The following is an 18873-nucleotide window of genomic DNA, read 5'->3' on the forward strand; positions in this document are numbered from 1 at the left end:
ATTATCTAGTAAAACAACTATTCTTACTGATACATAATTTTAATGTTAGTAATATGTGCCTTCTGAATAGAACAACATCAGCCAAAGACAATTAGATAGTTTTTTTTAAATTACATTTGGGATTCGTGTTGTATTTGGAGTCTGCATTTTCACTATGAGATTTATTTTCACACTTTCTCTTTAATACAAGGAAATTGAGACTAAAGCTTAGATTCCCATCCAAACTTCTACGTGCAGGAGATTTAAAAACCATTTCATCAAAACAACACAGTTATTGCCTAAAATCCACAAGAATTTTCATTGTAGTCATGAAAAATCTCAAAATCATGCACACACATGCACACAGAAGTCAAGAGGAAATATGCCAATGGAAATTTTTACAGAAGATGAGGCTCATAGAAACAAAACCCACATGCTCACATTACCTGCCCTTATCTTGCACAGATCAAAGCAGAATCAGCAAGGAAAATCAGACCTACCTTCTGAATTGTTATGATTCCCTCCTGGGTGTCTTTGTCAACGGAAATTTTGAATACTCCCAAACCATCGCCATCCACGATCTTATACTCCATTTCAGCATTAGGTCCCACATCTGCATCTGCAGCTTTTATTCTGGCAACCACAGAGGCCACTGGCAAAGACTCTGGGACATTATACTGGTATGATCCTGTGAAATTTAAAAATTTAATGAATTCAGAGTCTTCTGTGACTGTAGGCTAAACAAAATCAAGCCTTCTCAAAACCTACCTTCCTTTAAATCATGTCTTTAATTATTTACTCGGGCTATCAGAATACATTCAGTTTAAAACAGAATTACCCTTCTTTTTTTTGCTAGGCTTTTCCTTCTGATGGACTCTACTTCATTGGCATGTTTCGTACAACGAGAGGAGTACGAGGCAAAGATGCAAAACCAGAACTAAACCTGAAGTGCAAATCATGAGGTTCCAATGCAGAAAATATTTTGCTTTGTTTGCCACAAAAGAGGATAAAAAGCAAATAAGTAAAAAAATATCCATATACACTCTTATTCTTTTATACCTGTGTATCTTAATCAGGCAGTTTGCAATCTGACTATGACTAGAAACTGATACATATTAATTTCTTTAACAGTAGGTGCACCATCTGCATTCTTGAAAATTCCAGCTATTTCATTGAAGCAGAAGGTGATATATATACTGTCAAAAGGGTATCTGAGTGCAGTCTGTAGCCAATAACACCTTCACCTTCAAAAATAACTCCAGTTCTTCTATTATTATTTCAAGCAGCTGGTGTCTTGAAATAACAGGAAATCTATTATATATAGATCTATTTTTTATGTCATTGCTTGCGAGGCTGGAGTGGACATGAATATATTCTTCACATTATTTTAATTCTACTTAGCAAGGGATTTATTTTTTAAGAAAAAAAGCATCCCAGACAGAAACGTTAATAACGTTATTAATAAACTGAGCTCTTCAGGGTTGAGCATACACTTGTGTACTCTTTTCTTTGGACAGAGTGAGAACCACCTTGGTTGAAGAAAATCAGTGGAGGGAAGATGATTTTCCAGCCTTTCTGTGATTAAGACCTTTAGGAAGCACTGTGTACATAGATACAAATCCTGCTAAAATACCAAAGGATTATGAAGGATTAAGAGTCACGGTAAAGAACTATGCATCCTGAAGTCCAACTGGCATGAGCTAAGTATCTATTAAGTTGTATCTTCTTTTGTCTTTTTATTCAAGGAGAGTAAGTAAAATTAATACAATTTATAAATGGACCTGCTGTACATAATTTCAACTGATCTGGAACACATTAGGTAAAGAAACCAGATTTTTTTCGATGTACTAACAACAATAATATTAACAATAATAATAATAATTAATAATATACTTTGTTGTCAGTGATTCTCAAAGTACTTAACACGGAAGCTGAGCACTTTCACCCTGTGTTTAGAAACAGCACAACCTCTAAAGCAAATAACAATGTTTTGAAAAAATAATAGCAGTCGTATTTTTTTACCAAGTAACTTACGTCGTGGAAAGCGGGGTGGGTTGTCGTTAACATCAGTCAGGGTGACAGTTACAGATGTAGTCCCTGATAATCCACCATTCTGCCCAACCATGTCTTTTGCTTGAATAACCAATAGGTATTGATCCTTGGCTTCTCTATCCATATTTGGAAGGGCAGTCTTGATAACACCTGCAGTAAGACAAGTTATGTTAGTGGTTGCACAAGAAAATACATTGCCATGAAAGTTGAGTTTGCTTTTAAAAAGTAGCAGTAGATCAGTGATCACACAAAAGAGGAAAGAATTAATTTCAATATTAAAATCAAAGTTTTTGACTAGGAGAAGAACTGACAAGACACAAGCTTGTTTCAAGCAGTCATCAAAACCCACCCATTTTTATTTAGTACTAGATTCTTTGGGTAAAGCCATCCATGACTGGTTTTTCCCAAATAATCTTCTCCCTGAACTATAGGCTTCATAATGTCTTGGGTAATACTCCCTTCCCTGGAAGATACCATCTTCCGTGTTTCGTTTCCCACTCTTTTAGAGCTAGGAAGAACAGAATATGCCACGTTCATTTTTAACATTCCAAGGTGAAGATTCATTTCACAATGCCTTGAATAGATGTTCATCACATTAACTCTTACTAACCTTGCCACACTCTATATCTTTATGAAATTATGAACGATTTGTAATGAATTGATTTGAAATAAAAACCAGAAGAAAGCTCCAAGTTTCATCCTTTGCATTATATTGATAAAGATCAGAAAATGAATATACCTTCTCAAAACATGACGACTTTATGAATATTTCATGCTCAGTACACAGTACAGCCACTAACTCTGATTTCCAGAGAGGCAGCCATTTACTCCACCAGCACTTAGTGTCAGCAGCAAAGGAATCATGAACAAACTAGATAAAGGAGAGGCACACTGGGACACATATCTCTTAATCTGATATTTGCTGAATGTTTAGTTAGAGTTTCATTTCTTTCTTCCTTTATGAATACAGGGAATTGCCATTAATCATCTCTGGGTTGAAACATTTATTTCACAAACAGACTCTCTGGCACTATTTCACCCATGTTACAAGACGTGTTAAAATACAATTAATATACAATTCATAATATTATTGTTTCTACATAATTTTTTTCTGGCCTGCTTGTTTTCCTGTCTTAGTCAAATTGCCAGTAAACATTAACCAATCACTTGGACGTTAATTATAATGCACCCAGGAAATTTGAGTATCACATCAAAGTGAAAGTGTATGCAAACACTTCAGTCTGAATCCTTAAAGATTTTGATTTAACAGAAACTACTACGACATTGTTCAAGGGCTGCCTGCAGTCATTATACATTGTACATACATGTACACGGAGAGAGAGAGACAGGGAGAAAACCACTAATAAATCACATTCATTGGGGGTGAAAAGAAAGTGCTGTATATCCCTCCTGAGGATGGACCTGTTGCAACCTGAAGATAATGATCGTATTTATTTCTGTAAGTTTAGATGATGTTAAATTATGTGACCTTTTCGTCACAGCGTTGGGATTCAGGTCCGAGCTGCATTGCAGATTGATTATGATAAATGGAGTAAACAGTTTGTTTCTCTTTTGTCTCACTTGTCCATCTCTGAAATGAAGATTATAACTTCGCCATGTGGGCGTAAGTGAAGGCTCAGGCACCAAAGCAAATGGAGCAGAGCAAGAACTTATTTTCCCACTCTGTGAAATTATACAGTAGAATGGGTAAAGTTTATTAAACGGACAAGGGTTAAAGGTTGCATTGGTTGTGGATTAAAATATTCACAAAATCTTATGAAAATAGAAAAAAAACCCCAAACATTCCACTGGTAATTTCTTTTGAGAGCAGCAGCAAAATGTTGTATCAGATAAGAATAGGAAGCACAGTGCTTTCTTCTTCAAACTAATAATGACAAGACACATTTCCCACAAGAAAACTTCAGTTTAAAAAATAGAATGGAGAATGGAATGATCATGCCGTAGATCTCTGCTTAAGGAAATCTGACCATGTGACTTTAGGTATTTCTAAAAAAACATCTGCAAAAAACCTCTTGAAATTTTCACCGATCGTAAAGACCACAAGAGGCAGCAGACCAGAGAGCTGGTAGATTGAGAAGATAAAACTTCCCGTTCCAGCAGTGTCTGCTTATCACGTAGCTCAGATGCGTGGCTTTCACAATCTATTCTGACGAGTAAGAGATTAAAAGATCAACAAAATCCAGATGCATTCAATTAACCAAGAGACCACATTAATAAGCTCCTAATTAATAACTCCTTAATAAGCAAGTTTTAATGTACATTTGCTTTTTTTTTCTCAGCAGTACAGCAGAGAATTGATGTAGAGTTACCTGTTTTGGGCTCCACAGAAAAATAAGGTTGCCCTTGTAATATGCTGTAAACCACTCGAGCACTGTTGCCATAAGTAGGATCATCTGCATCAGTGGCTGTCACTTGAACCACAGAGGTACCTGCAAAATGTTTAAGGGACACATAAAAAACCCCAAAATCTGAACTACACTTACTCAATATGCTCTGCTAAAATATGTATCTGGACAGTGTGAGGTGGCTTTTCCACAACCGTTCATCATTCCCACGCTGGTTCAGCTCGGAGTATAAAGTCCTCTTGGTAAACCTGTAATATTGGCTATTACAGATTTCCATCTTCCTAAACAGTCTCAGCCTCTGGCTCACAGAAATAAAAAACACCTCACTCAGTAGGTCCCCCTCTCTATCTCTGCCTTTGGTTGATGGAGACTATGTGAGCAATATTTCTTAAATGATGGTGATGCCTGAAATATATTTAAGTATATTAAATATATTATGAAATACAGTAAGAGTGTCCCTTGGAAGAGCAGTCTGCATGCTAAAATTGTGATTCAAATATACAGGCATATATAAACATCATTTTTATATAAAATTGTGCACACGTATATCTATATAAAATTAATTTCATCCTATAAAATTATTTACCTATTTATAAAGAGAAAAACTGGTGAGAGCTGACTATAAAATTCTTTGAAAAGTACTAATTTCCCTCAACAATCTGCAACACTTGAGTATCAGTTGTGGTAATAATGTGCTGCATAAACATGTCTTGGGCAAAAAAAGTCTCTGTGTTGACAGGAATAAGAAAGCAAATGTGTTGCTGGCTAGCAAGAAGGGCATATTTTGTGAGGATCTCATTCTGCATCCAGCTCCTGTTCATTATGTTCTCCACATCAGTTCCCATTTGTTTTGTTCTGTACAACAGCTTCCGCGGTATATGCTGAGAGCAGAATAAAACACCAGTTGGGAGCCAGGGCTTTGGCCACAGTCACCACCCTTTGATAGCCAGAAAGGATTATTTTTTCTCACTGGCAGATTGTCTGGAACATTGAGACCTTCCATTCAATGGTCCAGGGACCCTTTGGAGGTTAGGTTGCAAATTAATATTGTAGCAATTTGGCAGAAGCCCAGTAAAGTCTTCAACAGAGGATCAGATTCCTTCATAAAGTGGATTTAGACACAAGATTAAAGCATTTACTGCAGAGAGTGTTCATTTTCTGAATGTAGACATTTTTTGACATGTGAAAAAGAGAGCAGGAAGGTTAGAAACCACTGTTCAAGAACAATACGCAATAGCAAGTACCCAGGGTGAACTTATCATACATTTCATTCTGGTCAGTTTTATTTGGATTTTTTTCAGGAAATGGGTATAAGAAAGTTCTGAAATTCTTCATGTCTGCTACATGACGTACTCCATCCATTTTCCTCAGCTTTCCAATGCTCACTTAAGTAGAGGATCAATAGGTCCTGGTACCAGGCTGAATGTTTGGATGAAGAGAGAGGACTATGTGCAGCTCTGCATAAAAGAGTACAGATTACAAAGGATGACACTTTCTTGAATGAATTCTGACCAGAAATGATGATTTATAAGATAACGTTATTCACTTAAGTTATGGCCTAGCTAACCCACATTCCTGATCTCTCTTCCTAAAATATCCATGACAAAGCATTATGACTGTAATTCTGTTTTAAACGCATTTTTTCTCTCTTGTGGACCGTCTAATATTTTTGGACATGGAAAAGGTTATTCTCACCCTGAAATTTCACGTGCAACTATTAAGTAGATGGAAAGTTTAAAAAGAAAATTGGTAGTTAATCCATCATGCCATTTATCAGTTATGGGACTTAAAACACATCAATTTTCTGTTCACCAGTAACTAAGAGCTCTGATTCAGTATGTCAAACTGATTTTACAGATTACTCTATAATGTAATTTCATACAGGGACCTATTTTAAACTTGCCAGAGTCTCTCCAGATTCTGAGGGCAAGGGTAACATAATGACTATTTGACATCCTGTGTTCTTTGTGAAAGCCAGGCTTACCACATCTACAGAGTCCCTAAGGCCTGCCAGCGAAGCTTACAATGTCTGCAAATATTGGCAAAAGTGCTTATAAACCTCACACACAGTTACGTCCTTGCTCCTTGCTCTTGCCGCTTTCAAGGACTCTAGACCAATACAAGATCAAAGAAACTACGGGCTCTGCAACCTCCACACAGACATTTTGGAAATCCTGCAAGATTAGAAGTGCTTGTTTGCTGTAAAAATCTATTGATGTAGCAAACAAACCCTCCACATTCTGTGAGATGAATAAAGTCAGTATCTAAATCTAATTGGCTCTCTCCTAAAACACACAGATCATTTTGAAATGTTGGGGGTTTTTTAGGTAGAAATACTAACACCAAATCTTTCTGCACCCATCCCACTTGAGGGTAATCAGCAACTAAAAAAAGTTATGCTTTTCTAGTCCCTTTGTGCTAATCAGCTTCTCTCAGACCTCGAGAGGGGGGTGGGGGTGGGCAGGGAACTTTTAAAACAACTGCTCTTGGCATTATCGCTTTACCAGTTGCACACAAAGACTTTGAGCTGCCAGAAGTCCCTTGCTGAGAGGGAGGTTTCTGCACAATATATTTCTAAAAAAGAATATGGGAGCTAACATAAGGTATGCTAGCTATGTGAAAAGTCCTACGTGTAGGAAATCTGTTCCAAGGAAGCATAATGCATGGAAAGATTAGTATGTGAAGATTTCCAGAGAATTTCCCAGGGAAAGCAGATTTCTCTTGAAGAACAGGAATTCCTTCAGAGGACTATCATTGCAACACAGAGTTGTCCTAATTTTTTGTGCAATAGATTGATGCACTGAAATTAAGTCTTCCTTTTATTCCTGAATACTTTGCCTCAAAATACAGGCGGTCAGTTCTCACATGTGCATCCAAGATCAGGACTTACAGGTGACACTGGACAGTCAACAAACATCACCACGACTTCACTCCATCCACCAAAGGGAGTGTCCCCGTAAATCGTGTCTCTGGCAGCATTGGTCAGAGTCCTGGGCTGCAGGTGTGAACAGGACACTGACCCCATCCCTAACTTTCATCAGTGACTTGGTACAACCTGCAGCTTCACAGCTACGACTAAATATTTCAACAGTGTGTGTATCTGATATGAGCTGAAAAAATAAATAGGGGCTATTTAGAGAAAAAGTGTCTTTCTCTCACAGGCAGAGAGTCCTCTACAGTTTTTATCTACAGTAATTTCTTTATAACAAATCTTGAATACCAGTTCATTGCAAAGAATTCAACATGCAGCAACTTCTTAAACTTTTTCAACAATTCCAGCACATACTGAGGGAAAATCCATGCTGTTAATCAGGGAGTGTTCCACACATTTCTTTATTGATATTAGCTAAAAACACACCAAAATTTGTGTGTCTGGTGCAGATTTCTGGGTTTTTTTTCCAGAATGCTTATAATTTTTCACCTAAGCTTTAACAGATATCGGTACATATTACGGAATCACAGCAAACTGAGAACTTGACCTATATAATTTCTGATATTAGGGCAAAAGGAAGGGAGGAGTTTTTGCAGAGCGGACTTTGAATTTTGAACGTTATTTGTACTTTAACTTACCCAAGTCAGGATTCAACAATATTTCTGACAAGTTGCAGAGATCTATGTTTTCTGTGATAGAGTCAGATATTGGCTGCTGAAAATCATTCTGAATTGGAGATCCTTCAAAAGGATGCTTTTTAAATCTTGGCGTTTATTGTTTTAGAAACCTCGGCACAGAGCTTTTTAAAAAGCTTGATAGTAACTTGTGTGGGATTTTACTGAAGTATTTAAATGAGTTTGTATGAGAAATGCTTGTGTGATTTCCATTTTTAACACTGGTGAAGTCATTTAAGGTAAAACTGATTTCTAAAACTAGATGAACTTAACAAACTCATGTTTGAAACTGCACAAACCCTCATCAATTGAATTGTAGCAAAATCAAAACAGACTTTTAAAGGCAGTCAGTCACTAAAGGCATTGACTAAGATCAATTAATGGCGTGTAATACATGAAACAATTCCATGACAGCATCACATTTCTACATTATATTGGCTGCTACTAGAAATATTGAACAACTTTACTCTCAAATTATCTGTAATATCAGGTTAATTCTTACATACAACAGCCGAGCCTGGCTCTGCTCTGTACCGTATGGTATTTCTGTAATTCTGCAACTGGCCCTCACCCGGAGCCGATGTAGCAATGCCTCCACAGCCTTTCCCCTCCAGGAGTGTGAAGTGGGGGAGACAGCACCTGGAGGCAGGCTCTACCCTCTCCACCTCCTCTGTCTCCTCCCCCTGCCTCCTTGGGTTGCCTTCACTTGAGGACAAAGTCCATGGCTGAGCCCGGCCCAGCAGCAAGGTCAATAAAGTGAAGCAGTTGGGATTTGTGACTGCAGAGAGATACTCTCCCTTCATTCAGGTTCTCATAAACCAGCTACTCACTTGTACCAAAGATTTAAGCATGACATAAAGCTTTATTTTTTGCCTTACCCACCTCCCCCCACTTGGTATAAAATACAAGTATTTCTCTCCATCTCAATCAGAAATAATAAACATGGCAAGAAGGATATTTGTTGTCCTGGGTAATGAGCAAAGCTGTTGATATATCCGGAGAGTACAGAAGATTAAACAAAACAAAACTGTGTTGGGTATTGGAGTTTTTATCCCCAGTTCCCTTGGCTGTAAGATGAACCAATCAGTATCTCACAACAGCTATTTTTTTGGTCAACATCACAGGAACATTCCTTTAATACACTTTATACTATAATATCACATTCACTTTGTTTGAAATGTAACACTGCTAGATTTTTTAGAAGATATTAAAAAAAAAGCCCTCTGATTTTCAAGATAAGCCATATCTTTGAGGTTTTTCCATGAATAGAGTTATAAGCCATCAAGATATTTATCCTGTGCAGGATAATCAATATAATTGGGCCTGACCCAAATATAATTTGAACCTGACCCGAAGTCATTTCAAATAACAGAAAAGATTGACTCCAATTAGCCTTAGATAATGTCTTAAAATATTTGTCCAATAAAATATAGAATCATTATACTTGCACAACTATCCTTTAGGTTAAAGGCTACAGTTTTCCTGGCTTTATAGTTAACTTGGGTTTATAATCCTGTGATCTCTCTCATTTTGTTTAATATCCAATTAAAAATCCTTGTCATGGATATCATTTTAAAGGAAATAGGAGAGAGATACTTTGTTTCTCCTTAATATTTCATGAGTGCTCTAGGTGATTAATTAAAAGTTGTGTTATATGAATAAACTATGAATCGATGTGACTATGTAGGACAAGAGCCACACAGGCATTTCACGGTAATCCTTAATTCGGTAACAGTGCTGTAGCTGTGTCATACAAAACATGAAGATGGTTAAAATGTGCAGTTTCAGGAAGCTCAAGAAGGTGAAATTGCCCTTAGTTGATGCAAATCCCAGAGAGTGCACAAGTCTCAGTTAATAATTTTGCACAGTATTCCACCTAAATTGAATACACATTCGGTGCTGCAATCCAAATCAGAGAGAATTTCTTTTAGTCATTTATATGGTAAAGATTCAACAACATATGCAAAAGCAGCTCATTTTGAAAAATAGTCCTTATGTTCTCTACTGCACACTGTGCACTCCCCACAGATTGATTCCCAGTATATTTTTGGAACAAATGAAGCACGGGTGAGGGGCAGAGGCATGGATTCGTGTGTGTAGGTAAACCTCATGTATCTGTAGTGGTTGTCCATATGTCGATATACCAGTACAGGACAAGGTAGAGGTAACTCATGCAAGGGAAATGTGGAGATATTGCTCCTCAGGGCAAAAGACAATGGTACAAAAAAAATATCTAATCATTGCTGCATGCTACAGCTCACTTAAATAATCTAATTCTAAAATAAAACAACAATTTTAAAAAAAAGGTGGTTTTTTTACAGAACATATTTTTGAAGTGCTGAATATGTAGGTTCTACAGTCTTAGATTATCTGGTTCTTCCCATTTTTCCAAAGTGTGTTAGTGAAAAGTTCTCAGCAATGTATCCCATCGTCCTCTCCTCCCTGATACTCCTCAAAAGCTGAAGTGTCCAGCTTCCTTTCTGAGGCTACTGCTGCCTCTTCAGCCATCCACATAGTGGTTGAGTGACAAGGACCAAGTGCCAAGTGTCAAATGAGAAGTAGTGTCTACACTCACTGTGCTTAGTAGATAAATAAATAGACAAGTCATTACTAATGTTTCACTTATCTCCTATTGGCTCCTAAGCTGAGTTTCAAATATAAACCCCGTGTTGAGTAATGATTGCTGCAGGGCGCTGAGGCAGGGAAGACTTTTTTTCTCTCTCTAGTTCTAATTTAGAGGCATTGTTTAATGTGCAAAAACACCGGAGATGAAACTATAGCAAATTCTATATGAGCAGTGTTACTGTGAGCATACAAAATTTGATATGGTTTTAAATCAGTCAAGCAAAGAAAATCCTGATTTCAATCACCATATAACCCCCTTAACCTAGACTGAGACTTCCCATGGACATATTTCCCCTGAAGTAGATTAAGTTCTGGGGTTTTTTTAGCTTCATGTTTGCATTTATTATTTCAGGTTAAAGTAAAATTTACCAATACATCTGTGGGATAAACTCGTACCTGCTCTGAATCAGTCAGCTTTCAACACCTGACAACAGATGGACACTTGGTCTCTTGAAAATGAAGAGATAGTGGATTCGATGCTGAATTTCTTCCCTAATACAAACTCAGGGAAAATTAGCATTTCTTCTTTTCCAGCAGAGGGTCTGAAGCCTCTAAAAGCCAGACCTCTCCCATTCCTCCGGCGTTTTGAAACTATCTCAAGTCGTGCCCCAGTCCCTGCTGCTTCCATATATTTCCCAGGGAGCTGGATTTCAGTATTAGAAAATAGACACAGTTAACTGTTACTGACACATGCAACACCTACTCCAAAAATTATGCTATTAAAATTTTTTTTTTTTGCCAGCAGGACTTTGAGGAGTTTGTTAAGAATGGACTTTATCTGAACAAAATGATAAATTATCACCTCTGAGCACCACAGCTTAGGTGTGAAACTTATTATTGTTAATGAGAATTATAAAACAAAGCCTCTGGGCACAGGAATGAGAAATACACTTTAAAATGCATATCTGAATCTCGACATAGCTATTTGAGTTTCACAACCTTGTTAAAACAGTAAATACTTAATCTATCGTGTTATTTCCAGTTGAGTCTTGAAATCATCTAACCGTTGCAGGTGCCTCATAGATAATTAAGTAGCTTAGTGCGGTACAGTGAAAAATAATGAAATTTTTAAAAAGGCAACAAGAACGAATTTCCCACAACACCAACAGTGTATTTTGCACTTACCTACAGGAGACATCTCGGGAACTCCAGCAGTGTAAGGACCGTCCAGAAATTTTGGCTCATTGTCATTGATGTCCTGAATCTTAATGACGAACTCAGACTCTGGTTCCACGGGTTTATTAGTCAGCCTATCTAGTGCTTGTGCTCGGAGCGTGTAGTAGGCCTGCTCTTCTCGATCCAGCCTCTTTGTAGCATGAATATCCCCCGTGTTCTCATCAATAATGAAAATGGAACTTGCCCCTTCGCCTGACAAGATGTATTTGATGGAACCATCTCCTTTATCAACATCAGAGTGAAGCTGGTGAAAAATTGATGAGAGATGAGATTAACTTACAACAGAGTCAGTGGCATGGAGGTATGTAAAAATAATTCTTACGTCGAGCAGTAGTACATGAAATTTTATTGTTCTTGCAAAGACAAGCGGAATGTTTATCATGCACAGCACATGAAGGACCATTAGAATCTGTCAGTTTGCTCTTTTGAGCAAGATAATTTCATTCTTTCCTGCAAACAATATTATTTTGAAATGCATTTGTATTGTGTTACAGTCTTCTCATACCAGAGATTTACACAGACACATGTACACGCATGCACACGTATGATTATAACCGTGACTTTATTCCTACCTGAATTTAACTGCTTTGTTGGTTTCAGCATATTATCCTGCCGAAGGGTGAGATTTCAAACAAATGCCACTATAAACTTAACGACAGTGTGTGTTCGCTCCTGTGCAGTCATGGGAAAGAACACACCGATTTCCAGTGTGTAGAGCAGTAAAACATATCAAAATAATTAAACAGATTGATTGACAGATTGCCCACTCCTGTCTGAGGGGCTGGTAACTTCACTTCCATGTCTTGTTTTCCATTATCTCACTTTAGAAAAATGCAGAGTCTGAGCAGGACCAGGATGTGTCCTGGCACTGCCTGAACTCACAGCATCGAAAGTCGGGTGTATTTTCCCTGGGACCATTCATAGAAAAAATGTACCTCAGTAGGTTAAAATGCATCTTCCACTAGAACTGCAAGACAGATTTACAGCAAGAACCTTTCTTCTCCATCACACAATTTAAAGTATCAGAGTTACCAGTCCCACAGCTTTTGCAGATCTTTTGTTTCTACTGAGTCTCACCTTCCTGTTACAGAACACAGACCCAAACAACGCTCACACACTTTTCAAATTTGAATCAGCAAAGTAATCCATCTGGATATCACATTAAAGTAACACATACACACGATCCCATTATATATTTAATAAGACACAAGTGTAAAGAACATCTATAAAATTCAAAGTACTTGCTTGCTTATTAAAAAGTGGATAATTACTTGTTAATAACTGAGGACAGTGTTAAAGGTGTTCAGATTCTTTACATCTCTTATCTACTTTGTACCTGTCCGAACCCCATGTCTTGTCAAGCTTGGAGGTAAGTCATCATCATCATAATTTCCTCCACTAACACTTTTTTTCTCTCAGCTGGGAGTATCGCTGAGGTAGTAATCACTTCAAGAATACATGCAGAAAATTGCTATCACAGGCATAACTTAGCACAGCTGCAAAACCTTTTCCTATTTCAGCAGGGAAGTATTCGTGATCAGTTTTGCATAGCTGGATAAAAAGCTGCCTATTTCTTACACATTATTTCACTTACACTGTCTGGATATCTCGTACTTATGCAATTATGGTGCACTCTTTTAAGATAGAAACGAAGTAAGAGCTTTGGACTGGATTAAAAACCAAAAAAACGACAGAACAAGTGTGTCTAAATCAGAATACTTACATTATTTCAAAATATGGCTTATCCTCATTCTGCTGCTGCCTAACTCCTGAGATACCTAAACAAGCCTTTTATTTCTTTGGTGGAGTTACCCAAACATTTCAAGTCCTACTCAGCGCACTCAGGAATAGTCAAAGCTGACACTGTGAGCAGATCAAGGTAAAATATATCTCACATCCAGGTTCTTTCAAGATCCGCAGCACTGACTACTCCTCAGCCCTAATGGCTGGGGGTTTATTCAATAAACCATACCTCTGTTCATGTCACAAATGTGGCTGTTATGGCTCTTGCTGCCTTTTCAAACTTGACTTGAAGAAGCACCCATCAAAGGAGCGGTGGCCTGTGCAAGACAGAATATGTCTGGCTTGTGTTTGATTTTGTTTTACTTTTTTTTTTTCCCTCTTTTCTTTTTCTAAGACCTACTTCAGAGCGCATAAGCCTCCTACGTGCTGCAGAGACATTATGTGGGTTCTCCTACACAACCAGAATCCTACAGTCTAGACTGAAGTGTTGAGCATCACATTACCCAGGAACTGAACTTATGGCTACAAATACTCAACTCCTTTGTCTTCTTGAGGTGATTCAGTTTTCTTGACATCCCATATTCTAGCGGAGTGCTGGTCTTTCTGTGGTGGCTGACGCATTCTCCTGGGAAATGTTATTCCACCTTTTGTGGCAAAATTAAGGATGTGCTGGATGAAAGAAAAGCAGATGACACCAGCACACCAAGCAGTTTATCTGGCAGAACAGTTTTCAGAACTGCAAGTAGATCTCTTCAAGCAGAGAAGGGAAGGGATTCCACGTCTCAGCTTGCTGAGAGTAACATAGCAGTCTCTCATGGGGGTGAAGCAGAGACCGTCAGCACACCAGAGTGTAGCACTCACACCTGGGTCTCATGCGGCAGGGCTGCACAGTCCCCCTTTTGCCTTGTGCTTAGATCCATCCCTATCCTCATTAACTTTCTAGCAGTGTTTTGAAAGAAAAGAGACCTTCAGGGTAGACGCCAGAAGTGTAAATCCTCAAAGTTGCTCTGAGTAAGGCTTTCACATCCCAAAGAAAGCAGAAATTCTGTAGCCTCAGCATTTCCCATTTGCTCACTCAGTGGCTCGCTGATTAACACATTGTTTTTTTAAGAAGTCCCACTCTGAGGTCCATAAATCTCCTCATGGATTACACTACAGTGGCTGGTGCCCTGGAGTGAAATGCTGAACAGAAACCGCTTTTTGGAACGATGCCTTGGTAGAAAACTGCTACCACATGGGATTAGTAAAGTGATTAGCAATGACCTTTGTTAGTGCAATGTTGAGGCTCTGGGAGACCAAACTTCTTTGTATCTTTTTACTAAAGCTTTTTTCTACTAAGCCTTTAAAAAATAATGCTGGCCCATGCTCAAGATAGTAAGCAACTGTTCTCTACCTACTTAACTCCAGGAAGGCAATATAGCTCAAGATTTAGCATATCATTGGCACTAGAGTGCAATGAATTCTGTGTAAAGCACTCTAAAGAATTTTTTTCAACATTTTTATATGTATTTTAGTATCAGTCTGAGATAACTTTAAAGTACAATACAAGAGAACAATGCAAAAATAAACCAGTCTGACAGAATCCACATGTATGTTTTGTTGCTGTTTTCAGATCACCTTTATTCAAATTCCACCCAATATAATATTTCAAAACAGCGATTCTCAAAGTCAGCCAAATGTGACTTCCTTATAATTTTGGCTTTAGAAAAGACTTGGCAGTTTCTTTTTGTTGTTGCTGTTAGTTTTTTGGGGGGATTTTTGCTTTTTTTTGGGGGGGGGGTGCTTTGGTTCCCCCTTCCCTTTTTTTTTAAGAAGATGTACATTTAAGAATGAGACCTAGGATTTTTATTTGTTCTTCTGATTAATTTGGCAATGATTAGATAGAATATTAGTCCTCAGGACACTTGTACTTTACTGGAAAGCTCCAGAAATCAGCTATGGTGGTGCCATCTACTAGCTTGTCTATCACTCCTCTCACTTTCTACAGAGACATTCATGCAGGACACCGAGCTGCAGCTCAGTCTGTAGCTGCGTGTGGGAACTGATTTTAAAAGTAGAGAGGAACAATACAAAGGCAGTTTCAAATTCTTGTTTCAAGAGACATGGAGGATTCAAGGATTCACCAGATATATCTTATCTGATTCTATTCTGGAATATCCCCCAAAAACTTTTCAGAGGTAGTTTGCAATAAATACTGTGAAGAAAATTCCTCCCTCTCTTTTGTGAAGGAGGAATGGAACAGGTGAAGATGGTTGGGTACTTCCAATATTCATCCATTGCCATTTCCATGCAGTATTCATGACGGTCACTCTCCAGTTTGCCTTGGCTTTCAAGTGACCTTATTTCCAGTATGAGGTTCACAATCCAATTATTGTATACTGATCCTACTGCTTCTTTTAGCACATTTAGCCTGAAGGTTTTGAGATTTTTAGTGTTGGGTGTTCCCTGTACAATAGTACATGAGAACAAGCTTCTGTAGAAATGATGCATTTTTAACAGAAGGATAAACTGATGTTCTAGGAAACCTAATATTTCCTTCAAGAGCCCTAATATTCAATAGTTTCTGGATTTTGTCTCTTTGTAGGTACAGATCTGTTCAACCAAGGATGAACGTCAGTTTGCATCTTGCCATTGAAGTGTGCTAGTGCAGTATTTCCAATAGAGAAGGACAGATATTTTTACCAGTAAACAGAGATACTGCACTGCGTTGAAAGCAATTTATCTGGCCACCACCAATCTGTCTGAGGTCTGAATGAGAGGTTTGCTATTTCTCTCAGGCTCCCTTAAAGAGGTGCGATGTTTATAGGCCTCTCTTCCCCACTTCTCCATCCCCAAAGATCTGTCTTTGCAGTTGTTCCTCCCTGTGGTAGCATGGCTCCTGTTTCACTGCAGAGTTTACAGATTCTGGGTGATGAAGAAATGCACAGGGAGAACACGAGGAGCTGCCGGGTTTTCAGCATCAGCAGGATCACAGAGGTAATGGTGAGAAAGAGACAGAGCAAACACCAGATGCTTCGAAACAGCCTGGCTCCATAGCTCCCTGGGACCATAAGAAGTGTGTGCTCGTTTGCAGCACAGCTGAAAAGTTTTCTCAAGGAGGAGTTACCTTGCCTCACCCTTTCCTTTTTTGCTATGATAGTAGTTAGAAAGGGAGGAGAGGAATGAAAAGCACCTCCTCGTGACGGTGCAGGCATCCATAGCTCTTGGTGATACAGAACTGACCCAGCTGCATCTTTATTCCTGCCTTCTCACTCACTGGAAGCAAGGAGGGACTAGGAAGCAAACAAGGATGAAAGGAAGAAAGAACACCAAGCCCGGAGCAATCATCTTGCTCATTTTATGACCACAACTTGCTACCACAAAACAACTGAGAACTGATTGTGGGAGAAAGACACTCATCTTCACATACAACATGCGCGCACCGCTTTCTGTAAAGACTTGAAAAGGAAACTTGTAGGGTGTATACAGGTTAAACATGTAATTGCCAGGAGATGAAAGAAAGTAGCTCATTTGAAACAAAGCCTTAATTTGGCTATTTTTTAGAATCTTGCTCCTTACATCAGCCAGGTACTTAAAACTTCTGTTCTTGAATTCAGTAGAAGGTTTGGAAATCACTTTTCCTCTCAGATCATCACTGCTAGTACATGTTTTGAATTGTGATGACTCATAAAGTACTAGATATTTGTATTTGCTTATTAACTATCAGGATATCTAAGAGTTCAATGCTGACAATTTGGAACAATTTCAATGCAAATAGTAACTAATATTTAAAATTCAGCAGAGACAATGGAGTCAACATGTAAGTAAAATCCAATGCACACACCACATTTCTGCAATGTTTCAGAGCCTCACAAATGCATTAGTTACTAATACCATTGTTTTCAGAAGGAGCTGTGAAACTCTCACTCTTGTAAACTGTAACCATATTTCAATATCAACAGCTTCAGACAACTTTTTTAATTTCCTTTTCAGTCTCATTGCAGAAGTCACGCAGGACAGATACAGATGCCTCAACATTTTATTGATGTCAGCAAGGGCTTGTGATTCATATAATTGACTTCACACCCAGGCACCAGTGAAAGCATTATTCAGCAGGTAATGATTTTCTTATAAAAGTCTTTTTTCCAAGAAACATTGAGAAAGTGATAAAGGAGCTCCTGGAGGGCTTTTGTTTGCTTTTGGTTTTATTAATTTATGTAAAACTATAGTACAAGCCTGCGCTCAGAAAGAAATATGCTGGCCTATGTTCTGTGCTTTCAGCATAACAGATAATACCGAGGACAAGAGATCACATCAATATAAATGGCTATACTCAAAACCCTAACGTTTTTTATTAGAGTTTGAAAGGAAGGAATAGGCTTGTAATGCTGCCAGAGTTTCCTTGTCTCAGCAATGTTGTCAGCACAGCAGCGAACCAGCGTAGACAACGGTGCCACAGTGGCACAGTTCGGCACTTTGACTTACTAGCAATTTCATGCACCGTTTTGTTGCCTCCAGACCTTCTCCTTGTCAGGCAAGTAACCAAGATAGTCATGAGGGAACACAGCAAGGTCCCATGTTGCAGACCGCGGTATAACCACATTATGTGTATCTAATGCAAGCAGCTGCTGATAGGCTTGCTCAAAACCCAGTCAGCCTAGACAGGACTTCTTTTCTGTGTTGATCTAACCCCCCCCAAAATGTGTGTAGAGTGCTCAGAGATGACCAAACACCTAAGGGCTCCTGAGCCAGCCATGGTCTGACACGTTCCCACGGTCCCTTCACATCCAGTACTGTCTTTATGAGATGTCTCAACTCAAGACTCCTCTGAATCCTCTGTCTCTGAATCCTCTGTTGTCTTGGTACAGGTAGTACTAGAGTCCTATGAATGACCACAGGCCAATATATCTACCCAGTGTCACTACAAAGGCAACGAGATAATGAGAGGTTACTTATCACATGAGCGCATTTCACATTCAAAGTAAAATCAGAGCATACCCTTTTAGGAGTACCAGCTGCTTCATCCCACAGCTCTCCTGCAGGCAAGTTATATGTCTTTTGGTGTATTTCAACCTCTGAGACCTTATATTCAACAGTGAGAACAACATTCCATCTACAATCAAGGTATTCATGCAGGTGCATGGTGAAGAAAGAATAGCAGAGGAGAGAAAATAAGGATAAAAAAGAAAGAGAGGCAACCAAGTTTAAAATGAAGCAAGGTAAAAAAAAATCTGGAAACCAAAAGGCCAAAGTGAATGAGAACATGGGCAGGTCTGAAGAACTAGGGGAGAACTGGAATGGGAAACAGACTCATGAAAGACCTCATATGAATGAGGTGAGGCAGAGG

The 18873-nt window shown here is 38.5% G+C and overlaps 1 protein-coding gene across 1 annotated transcript in view; it reads right to left on the reverse strand.

The window, feature by feature from the left end:
* Positions 1 to 431: 431 nt before the first annotated feature.
* LOC104497352 (cadherin-7-like) overlaps positions 432 to 18873 on the reverse strand; it is a 40855-nt gene continuing 22413 nt past the window's right edge. Inside the window, exons 2-5 of the mRNA XM_010140590.1 lie at positions 11754 to 12048; positions 4362 to 4481; positions 2014 to 2181; positions 432 to 667 (exon numbers count right to left, since the gene is read on the reverse strand). Of these exons, the coding sequence (XP_010138892.1) occupies positions 432 to 667; positions 2014 to 2181; positions 4362 to 4481; positions 11754 to 12048 (819 nt within the window). The remainder of the gene's footprint in view (positions 668 to 2013; positions 2182 to 4361; positions 4482 to 11753; positions 12049 to 18873) is intronic.

This window comes from Buceros rhinoceros, unplaced genomic scaffold (assembly GCF_000710305.1).
Source record: "Buceros rhinoceros silvestris isolate BGI_N320 unplaced genomic scaffold, ASM71030v1 scaffold8207, whole genome shotgun sequence".
Classification (NCBI taxonomy): Eukaryota; Metazoa; Chordata; class Aves; order Bucerotiformes; family Bucerotidae; genus Buceros; species Buceros rhinoceros.